Source organism: Mus caroli, chromosome 16 (genome assembly GCF_900094665.2).
Source record: "Mus caroli chromosome 16, CAROLI_EIJ_v1.1, whole genome shotgun sequence".
Classification (NCBI taxonomy): domain Eukaryota; kingdom Metazoa; phylum Chordata; class Mammalia; order Rodentia; family Muridae; genus Mus; species Mus caroli.
In genome coordinates, this window is record NC_034585.1 from 48,825,440 (window position 1) to 48,841,645 (window position 16,206).

Here is a 16,206-nt window from a genome sequence, read left to right on the forward strand (position 1 = left end):
TATTTAAAAGTAAGTGTGTGTGTGTGTGTGTGTGTGTGTCAATGATTAGTAAGGAAAGAGGCCAGACATTTGAAAGAGAGCAAGGAGAGGTATTTTGGGAAGGTTTGGAGGGAGGAAATGGAGGTTTGTGTGATTATATATTCTCAAAAATAAAAATAATAATTTGAAACACTACATTCAGTATTCATTAGTTCAGAAAAATATTAGATGAAGGGGAATAATTTGTTTAAACCTAGTGGGAGTCAGATGAGAACATTTGTATAAAATTAAAAATCCAAGAATGAGATTAACAAATGTGGAGAAAAATAGAAGATAGGAAGTTATTTTATTTGAAATAGTAAGATTGTACTTGATTACCATTTTTGTTGAATATAAAAGTGTCCAGTAGATTTATATTTCTTAACAGAAACGACATCCTGGTGCTCTATCTGTAAGAAGTTGCATAAAATCATCTCTGTGAATGCACTCTAACTTAAGATTTGCTGGTTAAGTTAGAGCACTGACCTTATGAACTGAAAGTAACTGCTCCTGCCCATCAGTGATTACTTCACAAAAGAATCAGCGTGACAGCTGAATAATTTAGAAATCAGAAGTGGTGGGTAGGTGGCTAGATCTCAGACTGCCCTTTGCATAGAAATACACAGAAAATCCAAATCACATGGAGAAGTTGAATGCTGTGGACCTCAGAGGTGGGATTGGTTGCTACAAGAGCATCTGTAATTACGGGAACCATCTCCCTCCTGGCTCCTGCAGACATGATACTCAGCCACATCCCACTGAGGTTCACATTGGCCTACGAGCTTTCCAATAAAGCCTTAAGGAGAGAGCCCTTTGCCACTGAGGTGGAGTGGTGATGATGGCAGCCACTTCAGGAACTTCAACCTATGCCCCTATTACTATGCAATAGGGAAAGAGTAGGTGCAGAGTCCAGAGGAGGCCATTTCTACAGCTAATTCAGGGCTGATTCAAATATTGCTGAAGATAACTCTTGGAATTTCTGTCTGGGAGTTCCACACTGACCTCAGACATTCCATTATCCTATTTACTTGAAAAAACCTTACATGTGCAGGTAGGTTGACATCACCAGTGTCACTACGCTCCAATTCAGCTTTGAGCTGAAAGGATGTTGGTTCTTCACCCTGTTAGATGTACGTAAGTTCCATAAGGTAACTCATAGGCTGGTGTTTATCTCCCCTTTCAGGATAACATCTGTTAAGTTTTGTTTTGCTTTGTTTAATTATATGGCCTCTTTGACCCAAGAGAAAGTTGTTACTCCTCAGTAACTCTAAATAATGAATACAGAAGAAAGAAGTCTCAAAGAGAATTACGATTTGAGCGTCCAAACAGCTAACATTCAGCCTTCCAGATAAAGGGAACAGTGAACCAGCTCTGTAACAGGATAGAACTAGAACTCTCTGAAGCAAACTACTTAGCACTCTTCCCATTTTCTGCATCCTCTTGCAAAGCAGGACAGCAACAGCCATTTCCTATAATAACTGTTGAAATGATCCAATGAGGTCACGTATTTAAGAGACTAACACATTGTAAAGTCAGTTGGACCACAAATAGTGGCTATTTTATTGCCTGTATTAATTGAAATTAAGAAAGCCGCAGATTGTGACCCACTTCCCAGTCTGAGTTAGTACAGATCATTGCATTCAGTCCAAGTAAAAGGAGCTACACTGACACATCAGGGATGATGCTTCCCCATCCAGAAGACATCAGGGACCCAGCTCACTGTTCTGCCAGTCTGGCCATGTCTCATGTCCTGCGTGAGAGTTATTCAAAATCAAGAAAGGATGCAGAGTGACAGTGAGAATAAAGGAGTGGATGCTGTAACATTGCCTTTAGTGATTGATGGGACTTTCTCCCTTGAAGTAACAATTTGAATATCAAGTGAAATGTGTTGAGGTGATAATGAAGCAATAACATAGTCACTTTGATTCCTATCTCTTGATCTGCTCAGCCTAAAATATTGCTTACCTGGCCCTTTCAGAAAAGTTTGTTGCCCCAGGTATAGCTTTTAGGGTACACTTAGTTTATTGAATGCCAGCCTGGGTAACCTCCAATGGCAGGAAAGCATTTGAGAAACCCACAACAGCTCAGACAGTTCAATTTCTGGGGCACCGGTTTCTAGCTAGGAAGAAGGCATTTCTGTTTTTTCTGACTAAAGTTCAGTGTTCTACAAGGAGATTGGGGTGTGGCTGCAAGAATAATTCTGTCGACATCTTTGTGTACCTTGCTACTTAGAGAAGGAGAAAACGCCTGTCCTATATCAGTTTCAATTAAATTGAAGCTTAGGCCTCATCTCATAGGACTCTAGTACCACAAACTGAGAATGGAGTACAAGGTGAGGGACAGGGCTTCCTTCTGTCCTCTCCAGCCTCTCCTGATTGGTTCTTCCTGGGACCCTGTGAGTTGTCTATTTGGAAAATGAGAGACTTTCAGTAATCCTCTCTCTCTGTTGTTTAACCCCAAGAGAAGGATGCTCTCTGGCATTCTTGGCTCACATCTCTCAATGAGTCTGTGACCTTCAGTGTTCCACTCCCCTACAGCAGTCAGATATTTTAGAAATGCAATTAAATTGCCGTTCTTTAGTTTTAGTTTGATGTCATGATTTAATTAAATGGCTCTTATGTCTACTAATCTGCCTAGTCAGTTAAGCAGAGCATGACTCTTGTATTATTTCACCAACCTTTGCCACTTAGCTTTCAATGCATCCTTAGTTTTGGTATGGGTGCAAGCATAAATTCTTTCTCAATAGTTGGAAAAATATCGCTGCAAAATCATGTTTCTATGCTGTGTTTATGTGTTTTAGTACAGCTGCTATGTAGACTTATTACAGACGACTATAAGTACTAAAACCAGGCCACACCTAATGTTTTTGTCACCGAGACACACTCAGTAATTATCTAAAATAAACCAATCAATGCATGTGCATCTTCTGTCTGAGGGTGGTTACCTGATCAAATCTTGCGCTTAAAAAAATCATTTTAATTTTAAAAAGAAAAAGTTCAGTAGATTTTATCCAGAAGTGAGTTAGAAAACAGATTATAAACGACTCCTAACTTTGACACAGGACACTCTTCATGCATGCTCTTCCTGTTTTGTAAGCCTCATCAACTTATCCTGTATTTTTTTATTTTTAGTCTTGCTTTGCCAACTCAGGAGTGACTGTCCATCACCGCCCAACAGGAAGATTCAGTGTTCTAATCTGCTACTTCCCTTGCTCATCTTTCTCTCCTTCCGTAAACTGGTTGATGATCGTATTGTGCGATTGTCCCTGCCTGTCTTAAGCCTTTTGCCTTGATTAAAGTAATAATCCTTCCATCATTACATAGAGAACTGAGCTGACTGTATTTTCCCGTTACCATGGAGATTTCACACTTCCAGTATTTGTAAGTTGCCCATACAGATTGTTTCCTTAGCATTCTTTCATTAGTAAAGTCTATTTGGTAATAATGGTGGTTCAAATAAGCAGAGAATCTGCGACTGTAAAATGCTGAGTTGTTGTCTTTCTAGATAGGAAGTCGTTTTATGATTTCATTCAAAGTGTTTTAATATTTTGTCCACATTGGTGCCATTATCTAAATTTCTGAGTTATGAGATTTCCCAAGTAATTTGTTCTGTGTGCTGTGAAGCAGGAAGTAGTATAGGTATGATGGGTGGGAAAGTTGGAGTTTTCTCTGTTATTACAGGGACAATAAGATACCCATAATGCTAGTCAGATAACTTCTTAATATTGGAAAAGATCAGCAAATTCTTCTTTTGTTTTATTTATTTACATTCCAAATGTTGCCCCCCCTTCCCAGTTCCCCCTCCAAGAGTTCTTCACCCCGTTCCCCCTCCTCTTTGCCTCTAAGAGGGTGCTCCTACCCCCCCGCCCCCACACACACACTGTATTCCCCTTCCCTGGGGCATCAATTCTCTATAGGATTAGATACATCCTCTCCCACTGAGGCCAGACAAGGCAGTCCTCTGCTACATATGTGCCAGGGGCCACAGATCAGTCCAGTCCATGTATGCTCCTGGTTGATAGCTTAGTCTCTAGGAGTTCCCAAGAGTCTGGGTTAGTTGATACTGTTGATCTTCCTATGGTGTTGCCATCCTCTTCAGCATCTTCAATCCTTCCCCTAACTCTTCCATAGGAGTCCCCAACTTCAGTCCAATGATTAACTATATCTGCATCTGTCTCATTCAGCTGCTGACAGAACCTCCTAGAGGATAGCCATGCTAGCCTCCTGTCTCCAAGCACAGTATAGCATCAGTAACAGTGTTAGAAATTGGTGCCTAACCATGTGCTGTATCCCAAGTTGGGCCAGTCATTGGTTAGCCTTTCCTTCAGTTTCTGCTCCATATTTGTTTGTTCCTGCATTTCTTGTAGACAAGAACAAATCTGGGCCCAACATTTTGAAGGTAGCTTGGTGACACCATTCTTCCACTGGGTACCCTGTCTATGTACTAGAGGTGGTCTCTCCAGTTTCCATCTCCCCACTGTTGGGCATTTAGGCTAAAGTCATCTCCATCAAGTTCTGGGAACCTCTCACATCCCAGGTCTCTGGAACTTTCTAGAGGTTCCCCCTCCTCCCACTCCATACAGCTGCATATTTTCATTTATTCTTCTAGTCCACCAGGCCAATCTTTTTCTCCCCCACCCCTAGAAATTTTTTAATAGTTTGTTCATAGAATTAATATTTAATAAATAAATCCTGGCGGCAGATTCGATACCTGCATCAATGGTTTATGTATCCGAATGAAAGACTCACACATCGCCTTTATATTTGAATATGCCTAAACTAACTCAATAGCTAGACCACTGCCTAACCTCCATGAGGTTAATCTACCTCCTGGCAATAATCCCAAGTTATTATTACAGTTTTATATTTCTATCTTGGCTGCTCTGGGCTCTGCTCTCCTGGCTCCTTCACGTGGCAGCCATGTCTCTCAGTCCTGCACTCTTCTCAGGCGTGGCATCTCTCCTCTCTACGACACTCCCCTGGCATGAAGGGTCTTTCTCCCAGAAGACTAATATATAACGTCATTAATACCGTCAAACTTACAACCGCCTTCATTTTGATAATTACAACAACTCATGTCAATTAACCATTTCAAACAGTTATTATTCTTTGAGATAAGTTTTCTCTATTTCTGTGCCTTTTTTCCCTACATTTGAGATCAAACGTCTTGGATAGAATATATTACTTGCCAACTATATAAAATAATTGAGAAAAGAGTTAACAACTTACATGTGAAATAAAGCAATTGATGAGCTCAACTTGTAAGAGAACCTGAATTAGTTCTGTTGCATTGAGCATGTTGTATTTTCTAAAAAAAAAAAAAAACAAAAAACAAACAAACAAAAAAAACAAACAGAAAAGGAAAGCCAAATGAAACAAAAACAAAACTCCCAGTTTTTCTTTCACTAAGCTCTATCATTTGATGTGTGTCATTATAGGTGACTGGCAAACACAGCTGTACATCGCTCCAAAATTATTAGAATATATAGCCTAGGAGGAAAAGCAAGCATTTGAATGCTGACACCCCACCTTGTGTCCACCTCGACTGGCAGATTTGAGCTTCCTGAGGGGCAAGTCTGTCCCTTCCTTTCAGTTTCAGGGCCTCCTGGTGTTGGTGAGCACAGGGTAGACCTCTGAGCACTGTTTAGTGCTAGGTGACCTGCTGATGCTGTTCCTAACTGTGCTTCTCCGAGCCACACTGAGTCCCATGGCCACGCGTCTCAGGCTAGCTTTGTGCTTAGTGTCTGGCACACTTCCCCTCCCTGTGTTAGATACACCCGTTAAGGAGAAGGGTGAATGGGTTAAACCTAGAAACGACAATAGAAGCATGCAGAAGGCAAGCATCTGTTGTTACATTAGTTTTTATATAGTGAAAGTTAAAACTCCTTCGAACAGTGCTGCCCTGCTGAGAATTAAATATTATTATCTTGATTTGTCCGTGAGTTTGATTAGATTTTACTACTCTTGCCTTTATAAGGTGAAATTATATTGATTTAGCAAAAACTGGCTACATTCTGTAATATCTCATTACCCACATGGTAGCCTGCATTCTTTCTTCAGTACAAGACTAACCCCAAAATAATTTACTACTAAAATATGTTTCATGTTTTAAACCACACAGAAAATGCAAAGCTGTCAAGATGTCAGGTAAATACTCTTTTAAGCGTTAAATAATTTAGGTAAGTTTATGGTACACTTATTTGCTGTATTGGAGGTAAATTTTTAAAAATTAAGAATTCTGCACATTAGAGAGAAGAACAGCAGTCTCCAAATAGTAATTGTTTGTTCATTGTTCTGCCTGATGTAAGGAGAAATAGGGGTTTAAGGTGCAAGCATTTGCCCACCGGCTGAAGTTTGTTCCTTTCATTCCCGAGTGTTCTTGCTTCTCAGCCATCTCTGTGGAACCATTTCTGAATCATATGTCACCCTTCCCTGCCTTCTCAAAATTGCTTATGCGGCTGAGTGAACCAAAGGTCACATGAAGCCACTAAACTCAACACAACTCATTTCTAGAAACTTAAACTTCGCAACAGGATTTAAGGTTGTATCGCAGGAAGAGAGAGGGGATGCAAATTTAAATTAAAATCATACGTATACATGCATCAAGTTGTGAAATTCACACAAGTGTTTAAGGTAAAACGTAAAACTTCAAAGAAATTTAGAGATTAAAACGGCTATTCACCAGCCAGGAACTGGTGACCCTCCTACTAGAGGCCCTGCAAGGAGAGTCAGTGTCACATTGTGTGCTTAGCAGAGTTTATTACTTTAATAGAGATGTGCCCTTGGGGTTAGAGCTGCATGTGACACACTCTGTATTACTGTAAAGTAGCCCTTCTGGCAATTTTGTTGTTTAGTTCCCTGACAGACTGTAAAGTACAGTCAGCCATCCCTGTAACTGTACTACATGTATAAGTTTATAGCCTGCTCAGCCTTTTTCTTATGTCTACTAGGTAGTATCTGAAAAGTCCCAGAGCCCCAATGGAACATAGATATTGACTGTGTTGTCTTGGATAATGATGGTCCCTATAAGTAGGCATCCGAAGACAGTGGAACAGTTTGGGAAGTATTAACAAGTGTGGCCTTGTCACAGACAAGTATGTCACTGGTATGAGCTTTCAGGTTTCAGAAGGCCACATCATCTCCAGTGTCTTGTCAGTCTCCCCCGCCTCAACCCCTGTGTGTGTGTGTGAGAGAGAGAGAGACAGACAGACAGACAGACAGACAGACTTTTGTCTGTCTTTTTCCACCTTTTGCCTGTGGATCAAAATGTAAGCTCTTAGCTACTACTCCAGTGCCATACCTACCTGCCTGCCTGCCGGCTGCCATGATGGTCATAGACCATCTGAAACTATGAGTCCCAAATTAAATACCTTCTTTCTATAAGGTCATCGTGTTTTAAGATAGCAATAGAACAGTATCTAAGAAACCAGCCTACGTTCTCTCCACGGTGGACTAACTATGTCTTAGTGAGGCAGCAGGATGACCACACTGCTTCTCTCAGAGAATGCCAGGAAATGCTGACCATATGTTTCATTGTGAGTTTCTTCCCAGTGTCTCAATTTGAATGTCTTTCAAATGCTTACAGGTTGAGGCTTCTGGGAGCTTGGCTGTGGAGAAATATGCTGTATTGGATTTATACCATGTGCTTCATATAACCTTTTGCTTATTATTGAAATGGGGCAGTGCTAGAGATAACGAAGAATAGAGAACATTAACTATCTGTGCCTAACCATAAACTGTGTGAAAATGTTTGAGTGTGAACTAAACATTGTCATTGTGTGTAACTTCTGAATAATACTCTATACTAGCTATTTTAAATGCTTTTAATTTCTGATGTGCCCACAACTTAATACAATAAATGAAGACCAAGATAATAGTTGGAAGCAAAGAAAATAGACTTTAAATATTTTCTCCTATTTTATGTGGTTAAAAAATTACCTCTATTCATTAATCCTCAGGCATTTAGAGAGGAATATTGACTCTCTGAATCCTTCCCAACATGCTTATTATAATACAAGCATCTCCCTTGTTCAAATATGAAATTCATTAAGTAGAGATCTTGCTAGAAGTATCATAAGGCGACTTTGATTATCTCTGTATTGTTAGAACTCTCATTAGTTATTGGGAGCTTTTCTCCTGCTCCATTTTTATAATAACCTGCCTAGACTTAGAGCTCCTTAGCAGATGTCTTGCCATTTCCATAATAATGGATCTTATTAAAGCTTCTTCTAAAGTCGTTCTTTAAAGGTGTGGATAAAGGGAAAAGTAACTGCAGTGGATGAGCCCCCACCCCTGATGGTTAGCAGTTGCTGAGCAAGAAGCAGTGGAGTTTAAATGCTTTGCCTCTTAGGCTTGTTCCGTGAAGATTGTCTGTTAAAGTCACAGATGTGGATCCTGCAGTCTGTATGGCAGTCACTAGCATTGTGTCTTACGTAGTAAAACACATTGCAGCTTTTGTCAGAGAAGTAAAGTATAGTTAAAGCAAGTGAATAAGGGGAAATTGGTAGGTATAACACATGAAATGATCCACTGTGGTTCTGATATTTCTAGAGTCTCCAAATCCCTGCCTGTGGAAGATGTAAATTTAGGAGATGAGGTTAGACACATAGGCTGATGAGGTAATCTGGAGACAGAAATGAAAGCCTGTGGATTCTGACCAGAGCTGAAAGGAAAAGATCGGGTTCTGAGGGTACTAACGGTGGCACAGACCCGAAATCAAGATTAACAAATGATTTGTTACTCATTTCCCTAAACTGGAAAGAATGGTCCGGTCTCCCCAGTGTGAATGGTTTGAATTTTGTATCATAAATTCTTTGTATTAATGCCACACATAATAGTTAATTTCTCAGTAAGTCCTTCTGTCACTTATTCTGTAATGGAAAATCTGTATGATCTTTTCTTTAAATTCTAATGTTCAAGCTACATTATAATACCAGACAGACAATGAGCCCAGAACAATTCCTCACAGCAAGGTAATGATTATAAAATGACAGGGTATCTATTCAAAGCAACTTGAGAACTGTGTTCTAGGATCGTATTTAATGGTGGTTAGATTCTCTTGATATAGTGCTAAGCAGTGTAGAGCAGATTCAAAACTGCATTTTTGGTAAGTAACAAGCATCAATAGCAATTTGTAGGAATTAATTTAAAGTTTACATAGTGAAAGTATATATTATTTGCATTAGAGAGCTAATAAGTGAAACAGATTGAAAAAAATGTGTGGAAATTGGCACCATGTCCAGGGAAACATTATCAATTACAAAGAATGTGCCAATATGCATACTTCTAAACTTTGCACATTATAATTTGGGGTTTCTGACTTTTAGACTCTGCCTTAGAAAAACATGATCATAGAAAAGTCAGTTCTAAATTTGCTTTTGTGTTGATCACTGTTAGTACAAGAAAACAATCCACGAAGTGTTTCTGTTTTAATATGTTTGTAATATAAGACTCTTATTCTATTTTTAATATTTATGCTGATTTCAGTACTTTTATTTAATCTATATTAAGTGGGTTTTTTTTGCTGTGATGGTGAAATTGTACATAAGCAGTGGGAGAAGCTGCTTCTCTTATGTACCACTACAAATTCTTTTTCTTCCTATTTATTTTTAATTAGCACAGTTCTTACATACTGTCATAAGTATGACAACTTTGGTTTGCACATGAATTTCTAGCTGTCTAACCCCAGGGTGGCATCAGTTTCTGACATCTTCCTTGGTGGACCGTGTGTAGCTCTCTGCTTTACTAAGTCCTTGTGAGGACATTGCAGACAATAACTATCCTATGTCCTGTCCTGTGGGATACTAGAACTCACACACACTGTTAGGTCCATTTTCATACTTATTGCCAAACACCCATCTATCCCATTCCTACCCTCTGGTGCTCACTGTTTCTGCCGTCCTGTGAATGGGCTTTTTAAAACTTCACATAGAGAATGCACAGCATCTGCCTTTTAGTATCTGCCTTAGCCCATAGGACCCTCTATGCATGTCACCACAGATATCCCTGAATAATATTCCACATTCTTTATCCATTGGTAGACACAGTGATTCCATATCTTGGCTGCTGTGACTAGCGCTGTTGTACATAAGAGGAATACAAGACAATTCTTACACATAATGGCATCATATCTTTGGATGCTTACCTAGTGGCCCCTCAGATGATTTTTTTTAAGGATTTGCAAGGGGGAATGCCATTCACCAGCTCCTAAGTGTAGCTTGAGCAGTGACTCCCAGAGAAGATGAAGACCGTGAGGCAGCATCAAATCTTGACTTCTGCAGCACATGGCCAGGCCCTCTGAGATTTGCATAGCTGCTTTTAATGAAAAGCATTTAGCTTGAGGATTTCCTTTCCATATGGAAGCTTAAGGAAAAATATACTTGGTTGAACTGTGTGTGTTTTACATGTCTCCTTGTTTTAAGGCTGATCTCCGTTACTAGTTTTCCATGAGCAACATGTGGAATACATGCACAGTGTGTAGAATAAAGAACTTCTGTTTACAAATAGTTTTTTTAAGCACAGAAGGATGTGCATTGCTGCAAGGTGTGTTTCTGGTCTCTTATAGACTAAATAAGCAGTCTGGGAAGAAAACCTACGTTTGATTGTGTGGCATTCTAATGTGCTTTTCTCTGCAGCCCTTCATACGAGGTGTGAGGGAAACCCTTCAGTCTGTTCCCTTGTATCCTCCCCTCAAGGACTGCACTGAGATCTCCCCATCTGTCATTCAGCATTTACTTTAACAAGTATGCAGCTGGCCCTCATTGCCATCCTCAGCTAGGACAGGCTGTTCTTCCCTTTGCACACAAATACCCAGCATCCTCTCTGCTTCTCTCCTAGTGCACGGACAGGCAGAACTCACCAGTCACATCACCAGGCTCCTCACCGCTTGCCCAGAGAAGAAAGCCTCAGCCAGACCCTCTCCAGATCCCCCACCTCAGCCTGCCACCAGTGCCTCCCCGCCTAGATCTCATTCAGAAAGGCATCGTGCGCTCTCCGTGTGGCAGCCCCACAGGCTCGCCAAAGGTGAGTCAGGGCCTCCCTCGGGAACACAGAAGGCAGTTCTCTGGGCTTTCTGTGTACTTACATATTACTTAGGCTTGTTGTTTATAACAACAGTGGTAAGTTTCTCATTTTATTTATACCAAGCCTGCTGTCATATCCCTTGCTTTATTGCTATAAAATTACTAGGAAAGTTATATAATTACTCAGAGCCTGTCTGTAGACCCAATATTTGCTTAAGTAAATAGCAGTGTAAGGTATAATATCTATAAAATGCATTTAAAAGGTCATCATATGCATTACAATAATTTGCGTGCTGTTATTATCAAATGGTATTTTACACTTACTTTCATAATGTCATAACAAGAAAAATGCCAGGGGAGTGTATTTGCATAAGGGCTTGAGGTGTGATACATTATCACGCATGCTGTAGGTGACTCAGAAGACGGATCGTACAGACTGCACTTCAACCCAGGAAATTAATTACAACAAATTACAATGTTTGCAAAGTAATTATTTTACTGTTTAATATTAAAGACATAATTTTAACTTAAGCCTACAGTTCATTGTAGTTTTATGCGGGATTCTTTGAAATTTTAATAATAAAGAGCATGTATTTTATTAAATGTAAATTCATAAAACCTTTAATATGATTTGCTAATGGACTTATAGTTTAGGATTGCCAAAGAGTACAGTGCATTTAGCGCTGTTTTCTTCTCTTATGCTGTCTCGAACTTGGCTTCTATCCCGTGACTCCTGGCTAGGGTAGAAATTTGAATTATATAGACATGCAGCAAATTCTTGTTCCTTGACATTTCCTAATGTAAAAAGCATAAACTATTTATTAAATAAGCTTTTAAATAAACACTAAAACCTCTCGAGGGGCGTGCAGAGTCCCCTTGGGAGGACTCCTGTTCCACCATTTGTCCCCTGGCAGTTAGACTGACAGGTGGTCTTCTTTTCATTTTAAGAACCCAGAAAGTCATGAGTCTGACAGCAACTGCTCTGCCATTTAGATCTTCACTGTTCTAGGAATGCTGTTCAAACTTCCAAAGTGAAGGGCCCGCCCGTGTGGCTGCCATTGTACTACAAAGAGGAAAACAGAGAAGAATCTTAACTCTAAATATTGCAAATAATTTGTTTTCAAAAGTGAAGAAGCAATAAAAACTGTGTTTCTGAATCTTTGTGTCTCTGGAATCACAGTTTACAAATTCATTGATTATTGCCATGATAATGTAATTAATATATAATTATAACTTTCTACTTCTTTCCTGTATGATTTCTTGAACTCTTACATGTATATCGTCATTTGTTTAAAATTGTTAGTGTGGAACATTGATGTAAGTTTTTCATTAATTTTCAGATTTTTCATTAGTAGTAAAAGAAACATAAAGAGTCACAAAAAAGGTTATTAGAAATTTAATAATACTGCATTGTGGCTACAATGGAGATTGAGTAATCTGTGTCTGAAGGTCTTTTCAGCGCATGGTACAAACGTCGCGCTCTCTTGGATTTGTGTTTTGTCCCCTCTCTCTTTTAGTCTTCTCCATGCATGGTTAGAAAACAAGACAAACCACTCCCGGCACCCCCTCCTCCCTTGAGAGATCCTCCTCCGCCGCCAGAGCGGCCTCCCCCCATCCCACCTGACAATAGACTGAGCAGACACTTCCACCATGGAGAGAGTGTGCCTTCCCGGGACCAGCCCATGCCTCTTGAAGCCTGGTGCCCTCGGGATGCCTTCGGGACTAACCAGGTGATGGGATGTCGAATCCTCGGGGATGGCTCTCCAAAGCCTGGCGTCACCGCAAACTCCAGCTTAAATGGGAGGCACAGTAGAATGGGCTCCGAGCAGGTTCTCATGAGGAAACACAGACGCCACGATTTGCCTTCAGAAGGAGCCAAGGTAAGAAAATGTGCAATACAGAATCTGGAGAAGCAGCCTGCCAAGCTTTCCCTGGGAGGCTTTCTGCTGGGGGTGAGATACCGGACAGTGTGTATAGGTCGGTTGTACCTGGATGACACAGTACTTCCTCCGTGCTCTTTAACTCCATGTTCTGGACAGTGAGAAGATCACTTAACGTTGAACACGAGGGAAGGGAGGAAAAGACTGTCCCTGTATAATAACGAGATGCAGACACAGGACAGCTGGACAGAGATAGGTCCGCTCCCTCACTGTTTTGCTGAGAGCCTCCCCGATGCATAACTCAGTGTTATTGAAGTGACTAGGTCTTCTTGCTCAGTCAAAATTGGGAATGTTGAATCACTGCATATATCATAAACCAGTCTTGGGATGAGGTCTTCTGAAGGTCACATTATACTTGATCCAGTCCAGAGAGTCCAACCTCTCACCTTATAAAATATGACCCAATTCACTCCTGTTTGCCAATCAAACTATTCCTTATAAAGACATTCCCACATTCATTTCAACACTAACCCTCTTTCACCTACATTTAGGGACGAATCTAAGAGTGCAGGCATCTATCTGAAGAGGCAGCACCAGCAGCCACTGAGACTAGAACACTGGGTGGTCTCCCCAGAAACCATCCTGAAATACTTTCTGGTGCTTTATTCCATGGTGTTAGCTGTGAGATCAGATCTGTGTCATCTCCCTCTGTACTAAAAATAGTTTCACCTCTTTAGCTCCTATTCAGTTGGCCCCAGCTTTTTATTGTCCTTGTTAAGAGGTGTAATCTAGTACTTCAAAACTATGGATTGAATTTAATGTGTTCATCTGACATTTAGAAAACAACTTCTTGACACACAGGTGTAATCCCAATGGGGGAATGAGAAATTTAAGGTTACTCTGGGGAACTCAAGGCCAACTGGGAACTTGAGACCCTGTGTCACATGAAGGGGGACAGATACAAAGAAACTATGCAGTGCCATGTATGTGTGTGTGTGTGTCTTGTCTGTGTATCTGTGTGTGCATGCACTTGCATGTTTGTATACAAACACCGTGATGGTGAAAACTTTGCATCCTGACATCACTCCTACAGTGGCCTATCAGGTATCCTGTGGTGAAAAGAGCCAGCTCTCACAGGCATCATACTAGAGCCGAGAGCATTAGTTTCGAACCACGTTTGCCAGTGAGCTGCCATAGCACGGTTTTCAATTCTTTACGGTTAATTCACTACAGTGTGAGTGTAAGGAGAATGCATATAGAAAAAAACAGTTTGGTAATGTCCTCTAGACATTGAGAGCCTGTCCTCCATCAGAGGACTTCCCACAGCCTGGAGTCTCAGCTGGAGAGAATTTCTGGGATTTGGTTTAGTTTGTGTTTCTCCTTTAGTCTCTGTTGGCTAGTTTGTGGATGGTGACACATGTCTTGGGAAGAGCCTTGAAACAAGCTCTCATGTGAGCAGACACTTATCCTCAGGGTGCAGGTTACAAGTTATTTCTAAATGACATCAGAAATACATAGTGTAGTTGACAGCACGGCCGGTTCTTTGAAGACCCCCTCTTTCAGGGTTCTTTTGGATGTTACTGTAAGTGTAAATACAAAGCTGGCCTTCCAGAACAAGGCGCTTAACTTTTCAGATGTTATAATCTGAAAAGTGGGATGAGGTCTTCCTTTGGGTATGGATTTATATTCTGTAATATTAACACTAATTCTCATATATTAGTAAAGGGTTCAGTTTTGGGTCTGTTGAGGATTCCAACTACAAAAGTTACCTCTTACTGAGAGGGGGATTTTCATCCTATTTCTAATCAACCTCTTGGATAGTCCCTCTCCCTCTCCCTCTCTCTCCCTCCCTTCCTCTCCCTTCTCTCTTCATCCCTCCCTCTCTGCCTCACTCCTTCCCTACTCCTTCCACTTACTCCTTGAGTTTCACTGAGAAATAAAAAATTAAAATAAAAGTTTTCCCTAATTTTTAATTTTTGTCTCATGATTGAATTCTCCTTCTGAGGAGGCCTCCTAAGAGAACAGACTCTTTAAGTTCTATGCTCCATTGTGTGTATTAGCGTGGCTGTGCTTACATCCTCAAAGATTATTTCATGTTGCAACAGAACTGCTGTTTAAACCCTCGCTTTGCAATAAATATTTTAAAATATGATACAAACTTAAAGTTGTTACTTCTGGGCATCAACAGTGTTCTCTTGAGCGTCTGAGGACCCAGCTGATTCTTAGTGATAAACACTGTCTTTAACTTATCATCTGCCTGGTGAGGACATTACAGATGACCTTATGTAGAACAATCTTTTGAAGGAATCTCTAGATAAGATTGCCATATGATCTTCTTCTTGTGATTATAACTTTTTGTGTGAGGAAGCGCATGTTCATACATATGACATTAAACTTATCTGTAAGTTCCAAAATTTGCAAGAGCTGACTTTCAAAATGGGAGCCTTTGTGCACACAGGCCTCATTTGCAGTGTCCTACTGAACAACACATGAAGACATGCTCTCTAGATTGTGGAGCAGTTATAATCACAAGATAGAAAATACATTTGCATTTGTCATTTGATAATAAATAAAATCTAGGCACCCATGGTGTGTGTGTCTGTCTGTGTGTATGTGCATGTCTGTGTGTGTGTGTGTGTGTATTAAGGTGTGTACTTACACATATCAAATAAAAGCAAACAGATAAACATTTTTTTAAAATAAAATTCCTTTTCATTGTACAGAATTTTTCCTCAAATATCACTCTAATCTTAGACAATATAGTCAAAGTCACAGGAAAAGATTCCAAACGTACGTGTTAAGACTATATGACGCCTAGAGGCACACAGAAAAACCAGTGTAGGATAGCCAGGTTTACAATAGATTGCACAGCCCACATTGGAGGGCTTCCACGCCGCAGACCTTTCGGGAATGGGTCTCATTTCGTCACCTCACTCAGCTGTGCAAGTAATTGGATGTCTGTGACACAGTGAGAATATTGTGAATGGGACAGTCTAAGCACGGGACAGTCCAGGGCCGACAAGACCGCTCTCTGATGTGTGACAAATACCCAAAAAATGTGTAGTTGAAAGGAAAAGAAGTTGAAATCCTGAAAGGAAAGGCAGAAAAGGAATAAAGTATTCTACAAGCTGGTCTCTACAAGCTGGGCTAACAGAGATGGCAGACAATGGGGTAGCCCTCCCCAGCCCTGCCACCTGACCTCCATGGAAATAACAGGAAGGGATTTGAAGTAGATAGGAAGCAGGACGGTGAAAAGAAGTCAAGGGAAGGAATTGCAATGCATACAAG

The 16,206-nt window shown here is 40.5% G+C and overlaps 1 protein-coding gene across 5 annotated transcripts in view; it reads left to right on the forward strand.

The window, feature by feature from the left end:
• Positions 1 to 16,206, forward strand: part of Cblb (Cbl proto-oncogene B) — a 173,928-nt gene that overhangs the window by 121,011 nt on the left and 36,711 nt on the right. For all 5 annotated transcript variants that reach the window (XM_021184356.1, XM_021184357.2, XM_029470507.1 and 2 more), the window contains 2 exons: positions 10,854 to 11,039; positions 12,556 to 12,918. In XM_021184356.1, coding sequence (XP_021040015.1) covers positions 10,854 to 11,039; positions 12,556 to 12,918 — 549 coding nt within the window. The remainder of the gene's footprint in view (positions 1 to 10,853; positions 11,040 to 12,555; positions 12,919 to 16,206) is intronic.